The sequence below is a fragment of the Amia ocellicauda genome, chromosome 10 (assembly GCF_036373705.1).
Source record: "Amia ocellicauda isolate fAmiCal2 chromosome 10, fAmiCal2.hap1, whole genome shotgun sequence".
Taxonomy (NCBI): domain Eukaryota; kingdom Metazoa; phylum Chordata; class Actinopteri; order Amiiformes; family Amiidae; genus Amia; species Amia ocellicauda.
Window position 1 is genome coordinate 27316767 of NC_089859.1, and position 20377 is coordinate 27337143.

The 20377-nt window shown below is 37.6% G+C and overlaps 2 protein-coding genes across 2 annotated transcripts in view; one reads left to right on the forward strand and one right to left on the reverse strand.

Moving 5' to 3' along the window:
* The window catches only part of bop1 (BOP1 ribosomal biogenesis factor), a 58745-nt gene that overhangs the window by 6613 nt on the left and 31755 nt on the right, over window positions 1-20377 (forward strand). The gene's annotated exons all lie outside the window — the stretch shown is intronic.
* Window positions 12485-20222, reverse strand: scxa (scleraxis bHLH transcription factor a). The gene is made up of 2 exons (XM_066715800.1): window positions 19366-20222; window positions 12485-13405 (listed from the first exon to the last, which is right to left on the reverse strand). The coding sequence occupies exons 1-2, from the start codon at window positions 19879-19881 to the stop codon at window positions 13367-13369; spliced, it is 555 nt and encodes a 184-aa protein (XP_066571897.1). The 5' UTR covers window positions 19882-20222; the 3' UTR covers window positions 12485-13366.

A 20377-nucleotide genomic window follows, 5' to 3' on the forward strand; every position in this document is an offset into this window, starting at 1 on the left:
ATGGAATAAATATCCTGTGAAATTATGTGTAACACAACTGAAACGATGAGAGCATTGATTGAATGCTGTAGGAGCTAAAAAAACATAAAAAGAGGGCTCCACAGTATAAGTATAAGTGCACTTCAGTTACAGTGCAGGAATTTCATTTTTGGTCCGGATGGTCTTTGTAAGAGAACTGTCAAGTCAATGTTCACTTTTTTGGAAATCAATAAGAAGCTGGTGGGAGGTCACCTGTGGTTTTGGCATGGCAGCATCAAAAGCTGTCAAAAGCTGAGTGACTGGACGCAGCGCTGAATTCTCCCTGCCCGAGTCCTGTGTCACGCCATGCAGCGGCAGCGGCCCACTGAGCTGGTCAGGAGGAGGAAACCAGCATGGGCAGGACAGCGCTTCTGGCGTTGCACACAGCAGCAGGCATCTCCAGACTGATGGCCTGAGACTGCCCACCGCAGCTGCTGCCCGACACTGAAGACCGAGAGACTTCCTCTGAGGGAGCAGGGCTAATGTGCAACTGACACGCAATGCAATCAATTGATTTTTAACGAGCAATGTCATAATAGTAGTACAAATATGAACAAGGGGGTGAAATTTGTGAACAAATTACAGATTAGTGTGGAAATAGAAAAAGTGGTCTCTAATATTTGGTTTCCAGTTTTGTTTATTTTAAAACATTTGTAATCTTGTAAATGTTCAACTTTCCATAGTTGTAATGCTACAAATGCAAGACGTCAGTACGTATGTGTGGTCATGGTATACTCCAGTGTATGCACTTAATATTGGTGGTCTTGGGCCATTTGGCTTGTATTAAATTAGCCCCCTGCCCATGTACGGCAGATAGGGTTGCCTCTGTGCCTCTGAAGGCCCTCGGCAGAAGTTGTCTACAAATAAAACTCCACCGAGTTTGAAAGGCACTGTTCTTTTCCTTTGCAATAAAGGGTCATTTCCTGCTCGCAGATTGAAAGGGAATATTTGAGACTGTAGTGTCTGTCCTAAGGCTCACTGGGAGGAAGAGATTTTCTCCGCAATGACTTTTCCATGTGGAGTGTGAAATGAATGAAGACACATTGTGGAATAAAAAAGCTCTGGCTCCAGTTCGAAACCAGCTTCCTGCCCCGCACTGCTACTGACCTGAGGTTTCACCGTGCAGGAGAACTCAATTCAGTAGCTGCTTCAGAGGGAAGGGGGGGGAAATCACAATCAAAAATACACAGCAGGCGGCCAAGTTTTTAACAAGTTAGAGTGAAACTGGGCTCTGTGTGTGTGTGTATATATGTGTGTTTGGAAAGAGCTTGGATTTATACGAGGTACAGGACGTGAATGCTTTCAGATTAGTCATTTGCCCGTGTGTTTGACAGGTCACAGACGAACCTAATATGTCTGGGTACAGAGCAGGGATTTGGAATGGATTCTCAAGGGAAAGCATTAATATTTAGGTCATTTTTTTTTCTCCTAAAATGGGGTGTATTTTTTTTCTTCTCTTTACTTCAGTCTGGGTGTCCCTGCCAAACATACGTTCTCTTTATGATGTAAGCCCTTCTTGGGTCCAGAATGGTGCTCTGCTCACATACCTGTGTCTTTCAAGATGTGAGACACCCACTGAAATGAGTGTATAGTTTGGATAGCATTTTCAATAATGAAACATTAGATGGTTCTCGTGCATTGCAGCTGAATGGAGATGAAAGTACTCAAACTTGGATCTGTGCAGTCATTTAATTTCTATTACACTGTCACGTTTTCGGATAGATGCTTAAGATCTTTATTGACTAAATAGTTTTAAAATGCTGCAAAATGTCCTGCAGACCTAAGAATTTGTAAGTTTTCTGTCTCTCTTGAATACTGGTCTCTATGTACAGTAGGTTGCTTGATACTATTTGATATGGTTGTTATAAAGTAAGATTTAACTTTCTTGTGATCAATTCAGAAAATGTATGTTTTTTTTTTTTTTCTTTAGTTGGCTATAGTCCTTCTACAGGTTTGTACCCAGCAGAATGCACTGGTATAATGATGATTCATATTGACTTTGCAAAACCATGTTGCCAATAAACTGCCATATTTTCATTGGCATGTGCAGTTAATATAAACTCCTTTAGAGGGCAGTGTTCATTTATCTACAAACACATTTTTTTTTACTTAGGTCAGAATATAATCAAAATTTAAGACTCGAACATGTGTGGTACTGGTGTTAAATACTGATTAATGTATGTGCTTTAATCATAGGTGTTTTTCCTGATTCCCTGTTATCTAAAATGCATTCATTTTAACATCTGTTCTTTTAAATATTGAATGTCTCTGTAGGTATGACCATAGAAATACTAAGACCTGTTTGCTGAGATTTAAGTGCATAATCTTAAGGACGGCTGGATATCGGATCCCTAGGTGACCCTAACAGCTGAACAGTTATACTATTGCTAAATTTAAAAATGCAAGATTTTCCTTTTCTCTGGACACACGCACGTTTACTGTGTAATTAGAGATTTAGTTGTCCGTAATTGTAGAGCTTCTACAGTATTATGGAAGTCACTGTGCTGTGATTTAATGATTTATTAGGTTTCAGAATAGCCCGTATTTTTAATATTAGGTTCTAATGGACATATACAAAGGTTTTTGTGTGCAAAGACTTTCATTATTATTAATTTTTAATTAGAGTTGTTGTGTGCTTTCTTAAACTGTATACAAACCATCAATTGCAGAAAAGTGCTTAAAGATGCAGAAAGCAGAACATGATGTCATCTCTTGATTTGAATAATAGGATCATCATTTTCCAGTACATTGTTTCATGGGTACAGTTAGTCTAACACTAAATGAACTTTAGCCTGAAAATACATAATATCAAAGGTTTTCCCTTGTGTGCTGTGATGCTGTGTCTGTTTCCTAGCTGGGGTTCTTCATACTGATGAAATGGTGATGCGTGTGCGTGTGTTGTTTTGAACTCCCTCATGGTCGGGAGCAGGCCTGTTTGAACGCAGGGAGTTGTTTATTTTTCATTATAGAGCAAAACCGCTCCTGCTAGTCGAGTACTTTAATGTGAAGTTTAGGGTATCCCATTAGAAATGAGGTAAGACTTTTTTTCGGAAATGTGATGAAACAAATTAAAAAGTGGCACAAACGTCTGGGAGTCAGGTTTTTCCTTTTTTCTTTCTTTTCTTTTTTTTTAATCCCAAAGTTTAATTTCATGATTGGGAAGGCTCCAGGTGGTTGGTTAATGTAGAACAGATGGGATTCGCAACGATCACAATTTTCCAGCACTGGACGTCTGTAATAAAAGCCGGGATTTTCACAGTTCCGCAGACACCCTCGTTTTCAGACTCTCAGAGGGTAATGAGAGCGAGTGAGACCGCAACGTTATACTTTATGTTTTTATTAAAGACCGAGATTGACAGCGGGGATTTTTTTTTTTTTTCCAGTATTAAAATACGGGCCCAATTGAACAGGACACGGTGCTCTCGGTTCAGGCTTCCAGCTGCTGGCTGCTCTCGGGGCAGCTCCACTTCTCTACACTCGCTCTCTGGGCTCCTGCTGGGGGCAGGCGTGAGGAAAGTGATGGATGTTTCTTTAAAGGGAACATGAAGACATTCCTGAAATATTGGAACCAAACAAGCAAAACTTGATTTAGAATTCTTAAATAAAAAACATTCATAATGAATTTAATAAAAAATAATCTTTACAATCTTTTTCCCCCTATCAGAAGTACAGAATCGGTGTTTGATATCATCAGCTGATATTAGGACCGCTCCCCATGTGTGTCTTTAAAATGATTTAGTTTCATCCACTTTTGTCGGAGTCAGGCAAATTTTAAATCCCTCTCTCCAGCCACAGGGCTCTAATTACATTTGTTGACATATGTATGTCCTAAATTTACTGACTTTGAATTGTTTAATCCAGATAATCCGAACCCCTTCTGTGAGTATAATTTACACTTTGCATTAGTCATTGTGCTACTGCACCAGGGTGGCCTGCTCTTTGCCATGGGGAAATGTGCACACATTCTTTTACAGTGGTGTTCACGTGATTGAAACTGGCCAGTTTCTGCTTTGCCAGACACTTACTGTTTTATTTATTTAAAATATTATTGAGACATATGCCCAATGAACCAGTTTGACACAGACCTTGATGTGATGACCTTCTAAACCTTTTCAGTCCGGTTTTGCCCAAAGGCTGTATGTGGCCTTACATGTACTATCTTGGCCTCACCTGGGAATGCTTATCCCACATGCAGGTCTAAACTGAAATTACCCCCCCACCCCACGTCCTCTTCATATGGTACATTTTTATGTTTTAACAAGCAATAAAGTCCCAGTTACCTCAAAAGAATTATAGTGGGACACTGCAAGCCAGGTATATCAGTAATGGAGAAAAAAGTGCTTGCTACTGAGCAGGAATGAAATAACCATTGGCAGCCCTCGGCAGCCACTTAAACGTCATTTATGGAAGTCCGTGTAGCCATTATGGTTGGTTGGTTGCGCCTTCAATGTTTTTCATCTATATCTGCTTCTGATTTAAGTTTACCCAATGTTTTTTTTTTTTTTTTTTTTTTTTCCCCCCATTCATAAGAGGACTCTTATCTTTATTAATGCACGAGCAGGCCCAACTTTGCATAGCTTTTTATTCCTTTTTCCTGAATGCCATTTGGCTGAAATCTGTGAAGGAAAGAGGGTGGGGGGAAGAAAAAAAAAATCAAAATTCATATATTTTGGATTATGGCAGACAGAGTATGGTTTTATGATACGTCTACGCTATTTAGACAGAGTGGTTTTGTTCATGAATCCTCTGGAATGAACCTGCTCTGGATTTATCAAATTAAACTAACTAAGAGAACATGAGTGGTGTTCAATTACCAGTGGTAAAACTCTTTGGAAGTTAAATGCAGTAAACTGCTCTGTAATTTAATGACCAGGCAGTGTGATTCACTCCCACATTTTGCAGGTCCCCATATGGGTTTTGTGAAAATAGACATTTTCAATTGAGTTTCTGCAAAATTTAATATTTTTCTGGGAGGGATGAAACACCACTTGTTATAAAACTATACCATGGCCTCTGTTAAATCTTAACAACTTGAATGCATTTCAACATCTGCCTGTAGGAAAAGCAGTGCTAATGATTCAATATTCTCTGCATGCCTAGCACACTGATGAGAAACAATGTCTGCCAGCTTTGACTGTTGCACAGCCTTGTGAACACCAAGCCATCCCCATTGTTACAGTGCTTCCAGATGGCCTGCTTCCCTACTGGTCTGTGCAATTCAATTTCAAAGTCAAACATCCTGGGTTATCTGGTAGCATTGCTCTTTTACTCTCTGATTTGGAAGAATGTTCTTTGCACCGATTTGATATTGACAAGGCAAAAATGCGTCAGATTTTTAGGAAGGCTACCACATTAGAGCTGTAGAGGGTCACTATTTCAGACCTTGCAGGAACATTTTTGTACATGGCAATTTTACAGAGAGGCCCTGAAGACTGGAGAAGGTCAGCTGATATATTGGAGTTCACTTGCTGGCTGTTATTCCTAATAAAACATCAACTTCTGGTGTCTAGCTTTGGGCCTTCAAGGCTTAAGCCCATCGTTTATTTTCTTGCTCATTGGATGACGACAGACTCCTTTCATTTTCGAGTTTTAAGCTCTCATTCTTGGACACAAAGGTTTGTATTCAGCCCAAGTTGAAGCCATCCTGTTCTCCTGAAATCAATACAGCGATAAAATTGACAGATCGGCAGTGAATTATTTGGAATCTTGGCCTGTCAGTGCGCCGTCAGCAGGAAATATCTTTTTAATAGTCTATTTAAGGAGAGCGGAGTTGTGTTTTTCTAAGTCGGAATGTTGTTACAGAAGACTCGTCAGGGGGGTTTTCATTGGCAGGGGCTTGTAAGTGGCTGGCTGAATCGCGTGCTGCTTTCACTGTGCTTGCTAGTCTTAGCTGCGGTGCAAGGGACCCTTGCAGGTGCGTGGGAGTGAGGGGCTGCCAGACTAGCCACCTGTCGTTCCGTGGTTTTTAGGACTTCCTTTCATCCGGTCTTCGCACTGCTCCCAGTCGGCCCAGCATGTGTCCTGCCAGAGTCCTGATTGAAACCAACTGGAAGTGGGGGCTGCCATGTGCTGCACGGCTTGCTAGGTGAGCCCTGGGGAGGAGGAGAGCACGGGGCCCTCAGTACAGGGAGCACGGACAGTAATCCATACATACTGCACAGATAATGGCTTTGTTTGTCTTTTATTTTTGTATTTACTTTAAGCTGATGAGTTTCCGAAAGAAAAGTGTACAGTCAGCCCTCAGCCTTGAACAGAAATGCTTGATAGTGTAACAAATGCAGAGTTTAGTCTTTTTCATAACTTTTTGCAGGTTCATTCAAAAATAAAAATAAAACTTTAAAAAGTTGTTAAATCAAATTCCAGTGTTTTTTGACTGAACGCAAGTACACTATATAGCCTGTCCTGAAGGGCTTTAAAAGAATAATACAAAACAAAAATAAGAAATTGCCATATTAAATACATATATTATTTCTCTGGAATTCTTTAAAGTATAGTGTCTGATACCACAATGTTGATTGCTTGGACCAAAAGCTGCATCTGTGGGTTAACTAAGTTTACAGCTGAAATAGTTTTCTCCTCTGTCAAAATATAGAGCTCTGTCAGTGAAAGCTTCAGGGCATCATTAGACATTTAATTTTCAATAAATAATGACTTCTCAGAATGATATAACGGATGCTGGGCCAGGTGGAAAATCATTTAAATTTGGATAGCCAGATCCTAACTTTCCACATGCATACAAGTGGGTTAACCCCCATGTACTGGATTTGGCAGTATCATTTTTAATTTTTTTCCTTTCTCCCTCATTTCCCCCCTTCAGTGCACTGAACTGTAGGTGAACACCGTGCATCCATGCACTGGGTAACGGTTGTTGCGTGCTTCTGGGTTACAAGTAGAAAAATGTATTTTTGGTCTAAACTGAAAAATATTACTCTTTTAAGAAGTAATTTTTGTACAGTATATATTTGCATGTATGTGTGCGTTTGCTGGTTCACAAAACTACATAAAAAAAATATGAAAACCCTCAAGACCTCTCAAGATTAACTGAGCTCCCGAGAGCAGTAACGTCTGAGACGCAATGGTTTAAAAAAACGCCCTGAAGCTTCCGAATGGCGTGTATACTTCTTGGTTAGACACGCAGATAAGCTTTTCCAGGGGACACAAAAGTGCATAAATCCCCCTGTCTTCCTGTCAGTTTTCATTGGTCAGTGTCATTTGTGGTGCAATTAAATCGGATACAATTGAACCTGTTTCGATTCCAAAATTGACGGATCACTGTCGTACGACGATTACAGACAGGGATGCACATAATCTTTTTTTTTTTTTCTTTCCACTCTTTTGACACGCATACAATTTGGATGCATCATCGGATCCAGTGTGTGATTAACAGTGGTAGTTAACACTATTTTAACTGTACAATAGATAGTGTTTTCCAAATATCACAAAAATAGATGTACATGCAGTGTACAGAAAACCAACAGTATCTCAGCCTTTTGTAAGCAGCTGAAGAAATGAGTTCCCTACAAGATACACTACCAGAGCTTTGCTCCGGTCTCATTTCCTCCATCGTTTTCACACACACTTCCAGATTTGCCATTGTGTAATCCCTGTGCTGTGAGCAGTAGTGGTTAGACAGTTAGACAGTTTGCACCGTTACTGATGACCAGTGAAGGATGACAGGTGCAAAATGACAAGACAGTTAGCTATTCTTCTTTCTATTTTTTGTATGTATAAAAGAAAGAGGAAAAAAAATACGTTGACAGTTGTTTTTCTTAGGAATATAAATCGTTTAAAGTTTTTTACCTCTTGTCAGAAGGACCACAAAACCAAAACTACTGTACTCTTCACTGAGTTCAGTGAGTGCAGCTTTCCCTTTTTTGTGGGGATTATAAAAGGATTCCTGTAAGTCTTTAGTTGGCATAGATTAGTGTAAAGTTAAATGAAATTTGCAAATGTATAAATAAATAAAACTGGATTTGCTTCAGAAAATGTGACACCACAATATATTTTTATACCTATATCCATGCATGTATATTTCTGGGAGTATAGTGTGGTTGCATGTCAGTTTGCTCTATATTTAGGCCCTGGTTTTATAGAAGAAAAAAAAACCTTTATGTATAGATAATTTTTATATGCAAAAAGATATAAAAAAAACAATTACATTTTAGTAAGTGGAAAGCTGTAGCAGTAGGTTTTCAGAAATTATAATGTTTAAAAAAATACAATGTCATGGAAGTTAGCAATACCAGGTAAAATCTATATAAAATATATATTCTTGAAATACCTGATCTGATTTTTAAAACGAACAAAACTTCTTAACCAGAAGGGCTTACTGCACTGTGTATATTTGAGGAAGAGATTAAATTAAGTCATTTAATTATTATGTAGTAAGTAATCCACATAGAGCTTTGTTTTATTAGCTACCACAAAAAAGAATAGCATTGTTGAAATGTGATATATGTACTGAATGGTACTGTTTGCTATGATGCTGTATGAGTATCATTGAGGAATAAACTCGCCAAACCCTGTGAGGAGGTCACTTTAATGTTAAGAATTTAGCAAGTCTCTCTCTAGAAGCTACTTAATTTAATTACGGTACTGTGATTGGTTTTTGTGTTCCTGGGAAAGAGGTGATTAGTGTGAAATTTAAAAGATGTGACCCTATGTGTAGGCAGGGCCAGCCCTTGTAAGAGGACCAGCCTAGGGCAACGAGAAGATGCATAAATCTGCTCACAAGCCACTCGAACATGACAGTCACTTCAGTATTTTGGAGATGAGACAGGATAAGTAATTCCCCACATCTGTTCATTTTGTTTCATGTGGAAAGAATTGATTTACATCCCAGTTATTCATAAGCATTTCATATTGCTACTCCCCCCTTCCCCCCCAAATCAATACTTACATCTCAGTTTTCTTGTATCCTTGCACTCTTCAAATGACTTACAGATGACTATTTCTCTCCCCAAATGCTCTTTGGAAAATGTCTTGTGAAGTATGGAGAACTTGAGTTATGATGCGTGACATCCACCCTTGACAGTGTACTGTCAGGATGCAGACTGACCACAACGGTGATGCACAATGCCACAACTTCCTTACATTTTCCCAAGACATATTCCCAAAGATGTTTGGAGAGAGTGAGCCTTATTTGTGTGTTTGTAAACCCTTCCTGATTTAATTTCAAACGCTGGGCAAGGTATATGTGCAAAAAGGGTTCTGTAAACTAACAGGGAATCTGTGTAAGATTAAACAAATTTGTTTAGGGGTGGGCTTTAAGACATCTTAGAGAGTTGACTGTCCAAGATGATAATCAGACAAACCATTACCTGCTAGTTTTATTATTATGTTTTACTTTAGTGAAGAACATTATGTAATTTCGGGTACAGGGCATGAAAAAAAAAAAATACATTGGTAGACACCACCTGTGTGTTACCACTAAACCACCGTTCCTGGTGGTCTGGGGGTCTTGGAGCATGACAAATTGAAAAGCTCAAGAAATTCTGCCCACGGTATTACTGGCAGTTAATGAACATTTGTGTTTGGAAGATATTGTGGGATAAGAAAGAGGAAAAGTTTAAACAGTCAAATTATACTGTTCACAGTTCACAGCAGTTGTATTGGACAAGGTATTAACAACTGAAACCAGATGTCTTTAACTAAAGTGTATGGATTGTACTTTCTGGTGTGGCATCATGTGCTGAGGTGAAGTCTATGGTTTGGGAACTGTGAGAAAAGCAGTATCTCTTGTAGTGCCTTCCATGGGAAATGTGAACGCAAAGTGCGAGTCCTCTTCTGTCATGACCTTTGGTTTGTGGTGTGCTGTAACTTACCAGTGTAGCAATGAATAATGTAGTGTCTTTTTTTAAATACACAACATACACAAGCAAATATAGGCATCTTGTTTGCTGAGGATGAACATTAGTTGTTGCAGCGCAGTGAGCAGTAGTCTGTAATAAGCAGACTGAATTAGGCCTTAGCAAATTACTCGTAAATGCATTTGAGGAAAACCACAAATCTGTGGCCCCGAATGCTGCCCTGAAGCCTATTTAATTTGTGAGTTATTTTCTCTGAAACTTGCGTTTAAATCTTTAGATGTATATAGATTGAAAAATAGTTAAAGACTCTGGCGAGCAGTAGCAGTTTTATATTTTCATGTTACGCAGCACACTTTTTTTTATTTTAAAGACCGGATAAGAGGAAAGTGACAGTGGGTCAAAGAAGGCAAGTCGTGCAGTAAAGAGACGGTGGAAGAGAATTAAGATGCGGCAGGGGAACAAGCAGACACTGCAGGCATTGTAATCCGACCATGAGAGGCTGCGAGAGGCTCCCCGGAGAGCAGGAGAGCAGGAATCGGGAGAGTGAGGAATTCGAGAGGTACGCCGGCTTCCTCTTTAGCCAGACGGACAGTTGGGAGATGGGCAGACTGCCAGGGCCCTACCTGCAGATCTAATCTGTCCTGCCGCATCTCACAGCTGGCCATTTAAAGGGTGATGCATAAGCTCTGCTGCTCCTGGTGTTTCCTGGAGCTCACCACTGATTGCTATCAGATTTTGTTTCTTTTCAGTTTTTTGAAGCAATACACACAATTTAACCTTCGATTTCTACCTTGGAACGTATGGTGCAGGTGATGACCTCAAATGTTTTTTGGACCACCTGCGAAATGATGTCACTAATGCCAATTTTGGCAGTTTTTTTTCTCTCTCAATGTTTTGTCAGCCGCAGTTGATCCCTTTCCCGTTTTGTAGATTTTTACGTTATTCTTTGTACATCTTTTTTGTTAGTCTATTAGTTTTAATATTTTTGCTTTGTGAAATGATTCCACTGAATTGGAAGAATATGCCAATATTTATTGTGAAATCTGTTGCCAGTTTTATGCACAAAACCTATAAAGTATAAAGCTAAAGATGTTTTGAATCTGTGATACCTGTGACCAATATACACCAGTTCTTGTGACTGTAGAAGCAGCAAAATCAGTGTTCTGACCACCAAACCCTTATTAAAAATTGCATTTTCAAGGAACGTTTCTAAGAATTAAGGTTAACCATATATAAATGAGAAATAATGAGGAATAGAATAAGTATTTTTATTAGGAAAAATACCTCTGAAGATTTTTAACACCTTAATGAAGATGTTTTGAAGCTTTGAAAAGTGGATTGTTCTAATTTTCACAATTTATTATTTCCACTGTAACTTACTATTGGGTTATTTAGTAGTATTAGTAGTAGTATTTTATAGTAATAGAAAAATTAACTCTTTACTATTGTAAATCGGAAAAGTTATACAGTAAATGTTTTGTTCTATAACCTTTTTATATATAAAACTTTGGACACAGCCCTAGTTATTTTCTTTTAAATGTGAATAACTCTTATATTTGCTGCTTCTAATGTAGATAGCATACATACTGTGCATTGGAAGAAAATGGTTGTTATAAGCTCTTTGAATCTTTGCTCAGATTTGTTTAAACATAGGGCTAGACCAAATCAAAACTTTGACATCGCAATGTACAGACCTATGCTCTATTATGGTTTAATTTATTGTCAGAAGCCAATTTCTACTTATAAATCAAAATGTATTAGGGTAAAAAAAATTGTAATTTGCAATTCACGGGTGGGTTAAAGTTTTGATTTGGTCTAGCCCATAGTCAAACATGTCTGGGTTCTAAGCCAACGTAGTAGTAAGCATATTGTTTCTTTACATCTCAAAGCAACTCATTTTTCTGTGCCATACTTTTTGCGATTTGTGCTTGATAATGTTGAAGGTTTTCATTTTTAGACCATAACATTTTTTTAAAAACACCAAAGAAATTAAGAAAATGTAAGGCTTAATATCATTCCAGTGATGGATAGAGAGATTATAGACAGGTGACATTTGTCTTCAACAGAAGATCTTTTGATATTCCAAAGTGACCTGTTCTCACCTCTAAATCTCTGTACTCTTGTACCTTGGAGACAGCCATAAAGAAAAAAGATAAAACTGTCTCTGAAGATTGGGCAGTGTATAAATGTGTTCAAAACAGTGTTAACATTCTTCTGCCAATATCGCCTAAAGTTTAGAATTGATTTAACACCATCAAATCCTAAAACATAGATTTTTATTTGAAATGCCAAAATACTGCACTGGCACTGATGCCGTTCAAATCAGCAAATTGAAATATGCAAAGCATCCACATTGACTAAACATTGTACAGGTGCTGTACCTTAGGGTAAACAAATATAGGTAGAGTCATAAGAATATTTTCAATAGATATTTAAATTGAATGTGCTTCCAGGCTCTGTTAAAATGTATTTAATCTTAAATAAATATTTACAATGGTCTTTATTGCATCGTTCAGATGTCATGCCTTCAGATTTGATTGGCCTTTAACTCATCATTACTATTTTGAAACCTGTTGCTGATGCAGTGCTGTGCAGTACGGGCAAGAGGGAAAAAGAAAACTCAGTAATGCTTTTTCAATATAAATGTAATTTATTTTTCAAACAAAATATTTACCATTTCATATATAACATCAATGACATGAAAATCCAGCATGTATTGATAGGAAAGGACTGTAGAGAGTAGACCCAGGGTAATATGGTTTTCTTGGTCCCACTTCAACCAAGTGCACAAGTTACGATAAAGGACACCGCATGTACAGCACTGAGGCGCGGAGAACAGCTGTACTTCTGTCGGGGAAGGAAATGGTGAGATCCATAACGAATCGCTGACTCTTCCAGAGACCTAGTGATTGAAGTGGCAGTTTGCTGAACTGCCTCATGTGGGTCTACAGTAGGCGAAATGCCAGGTTCATATCACTTTATTTTTTATAATGTAGATTTCCATCCTCCGTTGTTATCGCGTCTTTCAATCACAACAAAAATGTCATTAGAGTAGCATAGGGACTGAAGAGCTGGTGATTTTTCTTTTAAATGTCTCTGCGTTCAATTTAAGCCACTGTGTATTTTTGGGTGGGAATGAGCATTTAATACAAAACATTTGAATGTATTTTTATTTATTAAATGTAGAAACAAAAGCTTAAGTTGGCTGTGTGTAGTTTCGTTTTTTGGCGGAAGGAGCGGCTTTTTGATGTAGTGATGCACTTTGCCACCAAGAATGGACATCTGTATTAGTTGGGGTTGGGGGGGGAAACTCAAAGTCCGTACCTCCTTTGTTAGACATACTGGCATATTCCATGAAGTCCAACATCCATCCCGTGAGAGAAGATGAAATTAAATCGCTGAGTTCATTGTCACTTCGTAATACATTTATATATACAACCAATACATGTCTCTCAAGCTAGAGGTTTTTTTTTTTTGTTTTTTTTTTCTTCTATGCTTTGTATTTTTTTTTTCTTTTCTTTTCTCCATTCCTTTAAATATTAACTCCTCAGGGCTGTTTTTCTGTCTCTGTCTTTGCTCTGAAAGAAAATGGAAACACAATGTCACAATGGTAAAGTTAAATGACAGTTAAATGTGCTTTTTCAGTTCACTGTAGTAAAATATACTTTGACCAAATGTTGGATTTGAAAAACCTTATTGATGTTGTCTCTGAATTTCAGCAACTGCAGTTATAGAAAATAGAATAGTATTTAAAAAGTACCAGAATACATGGTGACAGTTGATGAGAAGTTTATGATAATTGCAAGCAATTTCCAGTGTGCGTGTGGGGTATGTGCACTATCAAATATATTATCAGCTGTCTAATTTAAAGTACTTTCGCATTGTGGTAGGCTTCTACATTACTGTGTGTTTTTTTTTTTTGTCTGAGATGGTGATTGCACTTATGACCATTTTGAATGATGTATTCTTAGTCTGTACCAAATGTCATCTTTCATTTCATACTTTAGAAGTAGCATAATTCAAGTAATAAATGCCTTTCATCGACTCATTATTAGTTATTGGATTCAGAGAGATCTTAATGAAGCGAGTGTGGATTTCCAGGCGAGGGGATTGATTTCGAGCTGTTGCCCATTCATCAATACGAAGCTTAACCCCCCAGCTCTTTGATAAATACATTTTCTGAGACTGTATTTCCTTGACGTCCAGGTTGTCTGGCCAGGAAGTGCAGCTTGGAAACAGTTAGCCTCATATTTTCCGTTCTCACCTTCCCCTCGTTTGTGGCACACCTGGCTTGTATTACTTTCATTTGCGCTGGTGAGAAAGAAAGTAATTGGAATGTCATTGTTCCCGGCTGCAGCGTGTGATGTAGGCTGGTGTTCGCAGTCAAAACATGCCCCTTAAACTGCTTCACTCAAATGGAATCTTATTTGAAAACAGAACTGTAGCCCCCTCTTTTCTTTACAGTACCACTTAAACGATGACAGTGTTTCTTTAACGTGAGAGGCGACACCTTTTAAACTTTTTTTCAAACATTATCTGCTAGTATGTATTCATCTCAATATAAAGTACAGTAACTGTATAGCAGGCTGGCAAAATAAAACTATAATTTTATATGAGTAATCCTAAAGATGAATGGGAAATGCATATATACTTGTATATACTAACCAAACTGTAAAAGCAGAGAAAATGTCAATAATATAGAACAAAACATGGTTCCATTTAGCAATGCTAATATTGTTTTGTTTTTGTTTTAAACAAGATTTTATTATGCATTTAAATGTAGATTTAAATTTTCTTTTAAATAGACAAGAGAAGTACAACTTTTTTCCTTTCTTCCCCCAGGCGTTCAATCTCTCATCATTGTCACCCAGGGCTTCAGATTTAACACAAATATTTAGCTTTCGTCCTGCCTGACAGGATGTGTTGGCAGCTTGGTAAATGATTACAATGGGGGAACTTGTCAGCTACTCCCACTGTGTTCGGAGGTTATGTATTTTCAAACCTGTAACTTTACACCTTATGACGAGACCTCAACTTGGTCATTTGAAATACTTCACTTATGAACAATTCTAAGACTTCTTACAGCTTTTAAACCATGTTATTATAATAATAATATTATTATTATTATTATTGTTTTGTTTTTATTGTAATATAAGTTTCAGAGGGCGTGTTTCAGGTATTCATTTTTACTTCAAAATTTGAAGGTATACAACTTTCTGCGAAACATTTTGCCAAGTATCAGAAAAATTGTTAATTGATTAGAAAAATGAAATGGCAAGCCGACTAGCTCTTCTTTATCAGAGCGTAACATAACGGTTTAACTCTGTTCCCCAGATTAGGTTATATACATTTTTTCAAATTTGAATAATCGTTCATTACTTATGTAACTTAATATTACCTACACTATACTAAACTATAGTAAAACTGATGATAGATATGATGAGAGATTCTTTATTTCTACTTTTATTTTATGAATGCTAGCCTCCCTAGCTAAAAACTAACATATTTAAAAATGTGTAGTTGCCTGGATGTATAAGTGGTTGGTAAAGCTGGTAAAGGAGACTGCAGAACAGGGAGTTTTTTGTTACAAACTCACTCTTGCTGCAAAAATCTTGATAGCTTTATTTTTTTGTGATTGGTACTGGCATTGAGATTAAATGCTTGATCTTGTAAGTTATGTGCAATTGCCTTTGCTACTTGTTTGAATGTTGTTTTCACTTTCTATGCAAGGTTTTTTTTATAATTGGTTTTACCCTAAACCTATACTTTCATGATGCATTCACAGCTAGAGACAGACTTCTGTAACTTGTTGGATTAGACTAATAACTGTTTCCAGCTGTCGATAATAAAAAATCGGTGAATGCTAATTACCTCGGTATAAGAAACAGTAGTCGAACACAGCCTTGGGGCTTGACGTCACGCTTTACTCAATTAGTAGTGTACAAGTTATTACAAGTAGAAAATAAATGTGTTTGGCCATTTAATCTTTATTTTTCAAAACACTGAGAGACGGAACCTTTTATTTGTGAATGATTCAAATTGTGCTGTATCCTCCAGACATTTCCAGAATAAAAAGTGGTATAAATGTTGATCTTGGTTATATGGAATTGATGCAGACAAGTCAGTATCCACTCATTGACCACAACGGTGTGAACCTGGTGGATGCAAACCAGGAAGAAACCCTTGTAGTACCAGCCATAAAGAGGTTGGTAACAAGTGAATGTCTCATTTGAGTCAGTGTCACAGAACAGCACACAAGATCTGGTAGGGATCCATCATAGCAAGCCAGTAGACTAAGCCTGTGATCCCAGATCGGTTTGTCTTGTTGTTTTAACCTATAAAGCTGGAACAGAAGTGTTTTCTGAGGTTCAAAAAGTATGCATCTCCTGCAGTTTCCGTAATCATTTATTTTTATTGCATTAGTCTTGTCTGTCGTGATGAGCAATCATTACACATTATCCTGCTGTTTTTGTAACACTTATTTTTTAAATCTCTACCGACCATTTTACCTTTATTGTGTAATAATCAAATGGTTTTCAGAAAAGCAGTGCATTTATAACTTGCAAAGTCGAATTATCCCAATGTGTTTTTTTTCTTTGAACAGAAAAAAAGAAATGGTTTTGGCTCAACGCAGCACTTCAGTTGGTAATGAGCGCTTAATATGGGTAAGGCAAGTGTGGTTATAGTGAGTGGTTTTAGCTCTTAAACCCGACATCAAAGAAAAGACCAATCTGTTTCAAATATCAGCTGAGGAGAAACTGTATAGACAAGGCTTTTAATACTGGATAAAGACACTTAAAGCACTATTATCTCATTTGTTGGTTTACTCTGTTAGAGCTGGGAGGGATGGGATTGCTTCCAGCCATGCAAATGTCCATTCATGTTTCATTGTTATAAATCGTGTGACTTTCAGTTGCTGTTGCCTATATTTCCATATGACTGTAATGAGAAATGCATGCCAAATGAAAATAGAAAAAGTCATCATAAAGGAAGAAACTGGAAAGTAGCCCTGAATAGTATTTTTAAAAGAACCTGAAAACATGTAATTTGTCACAGGAGAAGCTTTGACATGCAGAGGATGACAGCAACCTTTCCCACTGCGTCCATTTAGGTGCTTGGGACTTTCAACATCTGCACAGCAGCACTGGCCACCGAAAAAATAATCTTTGCACAACATGTTAGTTATTCAAGGTTTGGTTTTTTAAGGATCTTATTCATTTAAAAGCAAATCTGTTTTAAGGAATTCAAGCTGATGTGGTGAGCCGTTCTTAGTTCTTATGGTCCATCATGTGAGGGGGAAAAACATCAGAATAGGACTTTTAAAATGTTAAGGCTTCTTTGGTAATATGTCACAGCTCAGCATTAACACTAAATTCTCAGAGGTTTTTCACAGTGAAGAAAATGTTTATTTTTTTAATATAAATTTGTGGAAAGCTAAAGGAATGCTTATTTTTTGTAGGGGACTGGTTATTTTTATTGTTTTGTGGGAACTCCTAGCATTCTGAGCTTTGAAGTGTTAGATATTAATTTCTGCATGAAGAAAAATGTTACATAGATTATTTAAAAACTTCTTAAAATCTGACTTCGATGAGTGTTTTTATTAAAATATTATACTAGTTTCATAAGCAATTTACATGGAAAATTGCATTTTATTGTTCTTGAACCTAAAACTGCTTAAATGTATTGCAGCAAATGTTCTTCCAGTTAAAATGTGTCAAACAGCCAATCAGCATCATCAGATAATTGCGTAAATGAAGATCTATAACTATTAACTACAAGAAGAGTAATTTTCACAAATTTGCATTGCTTTGGTGCGGTTATTGTATAGGCTACTTTTGCTAAGATATCTTTAAAAAAAAATGGATGATCAGCTTAATCAATTTGAAGTAAAATTGAGATTTCCACCACTAGTACTTCAAAAATGCAAAGTTTATTCTAATTATTAAAGCATATGATGAAAATAGGCATACATTTGCCTAATTTCCTACGTTTTCTGATACAAACACTATAATAATGTATTCTTTATACCCAGTACCCAGTAATATGTACTGGAAATGCAATTCAACTGCCAAAATGTTTAAGCATATTAAAGCATTTGGTGATTTGGGTTGACAGCATTATTAATTAGGAGGTAGGGAAGAGTCTTCGGTCAACACAGGATGTACACTTAAATCTTTCAGGATCGCTTCATAGGTAGTTTTGGGAATATAACAGATGTTAGGAAAATCATGCAGCTTTGATTTTTTGAGTTTTGCTAAATGCTATTGTGAGTCTGACGCTTATTATTTTGGTGTCCTCAGTGTTTGCATCAACTGTTCTATAGTGTTTTTTGTATTACTATTGGTTTGTTTTTGCCTTTAATATCTGAAATCAACCTTGTTTCATGGCCATTATTTGTGTGTGTGTGTGTGTGTGTGTGTGTGTCTATTTTTAAATGTATATAAATGAAATCTGGAATCCTTTCAGTTACTGCGGATGAAATATGTATTGTGGTTTTGATATAACCAAAAATGTAACCAAGTCATATTTGTCTTTAAACATTCTGAGGAATATGGTACATTTCAAGTTTGAAAGACATGAAGTTGTAAGTTTTAATTAAGGTTTCTTTTTTTACTATTGTTGGGATTTTTTTTTTTTCTCCCCTCAGCCCAATTTGTCACTTTTTAATACTGTGGTGCAGTGTTTGAGGTTTAATTTTGATTTTTTTTTAAATTATATGTATTTTTGTCTTTTGTACTCTGAGGTCTGATTTTGTTTTATATATGGTACATAAACTTTGCACAAAGGCATAAAATCTGTGAACTTATTGACCTGAAGTTTCGGTTTGTTGCTGTTCAGTGTAAACTATAGCAAGACTGCAAAGTTCAGGACTGGCATGCTGCTCTTGAGCGTATCTCCATTGTAAAAACTGACCTGTTTACATTTGTTCTTCTTTAAAAAGCCCCCTTTTCAGTTTGATATGTTTAAAGGTTGTACAATTAGCATTCATTTTCCAACGTACTGTTTTTTAATTCAACAAGCCGTTTTTAAGTGATTTCATGTTTGAAGACTGCACAAATCAGTCCGAGAGAAGCTCTGAGACAGTAGACACCATGTGGTAACAAAGATTACATCTTCAATAGTGAAACTTGTTACCACACTATATATCTGACAGCTGTACAGATGCCAACTTAAAAAGACTTCAGTGATCATCTGCATTTTATAAGGAAATTATATTTTATTATTTCTCTAAAATTGTTATTTTTGAGGATTTAATATTGTCTTGACAGTGAATGTTCACATTAGTATCATTTTATTTATTCACCAACCTTGTTTGAAATGACATTTTTCATCCTTGTCTGACAAGGTTTGCATTTTATTTTGTATTAGATCCTAAATATAAAACTATTACAATCGATTTCAGGTTGTATTCAGATTTCTATTGTATATTCAAATCCATCATTCCATCAAATCCACACACAAAATCTGGAAAAACTTGAGACTACTCTGAGGTGTCCGATTGTTGCCCTGGCTGTTACTCTGTTCATACAGTACTCACCAGTTTTCTCTGGTTGCTGAGGCAGAAAGTGCAGATCTGTTTGGGCTGGGAGTTCTCAGTGTCCCTTCCTGGGCTGCTGTGGTGGTAGTAGGAGGAAGTCGTGTGGCAGGGCTGCCCATCCCCACAGGACTCCCCCACTAGCAGAACGTTGCCCAGGTGAGAGATGTAGCTGGACGCCAGGCGCAGGGTTTCAATCTTGGACAGCTTCCTGTCGGCAGGTTCGGTAGGGATAAGCGTCCGGAGTGCGGTGAAAGCCGTGTTGACGCTGTTGGTCCGGTCCCGTTCACGAGCGTTGGCTGCGTTCCTCTGCCTCGTCTCGCCCACGATCTGCGGAGGTCGCCGACTGCCGGATTTCCGTTTGCTGCCCACCTTGATTTCATAGCCGGAGCCATCCAGGTGGAAGGACTTCTCGTCCGAACCCGAGCTCTCACTACCGTTCTCCTCGTCCTCTGACAGCATGCTGATCTCAGAGTACAGAAACCTGCTGGGGGCTGAGCGCACCATTGCAAAAGACATCTTTGCTTATATTTGGGAGTAAGTAAGAGTTCTTTTTTGCCTGGTTGTTTTCTTTTAAGATGACTAATACCCCCTTGACTTGCTCATGTATAGGTTGTAGAATTTGACCGTTCGTTTTAAAAAGTCAAAGCGGCTTATATGCAGTTAATCCTTTGATTTCAGAATTCCTTGACTGCACATGATCTCAGTGGAAGGTCCTGCGAGGCATCTATAACACTTTTATATAGCTCCTTTTGGTTGTTGGCTGTTAAAAGGATTTGCTGGGTGCCTGTTCCTGAGTTCCTCTCACTCTGCCTCTTGCCGTTAAGCAAATGCCTTTCCTACTATACAGATACACGTGTGATTTCTGTCTGAGTGTTTCAGTATGGTTAGATTTTATAGCCAGTGGGAGTGTCCGGTATGTCTCTGCCCCTTTGCTGCATATGCAAATCCAAGGGTTGGCTGAGAATGAGTGTATCTGCTCAGCTACTATTGACACTCATTTAACCCTGAAAGA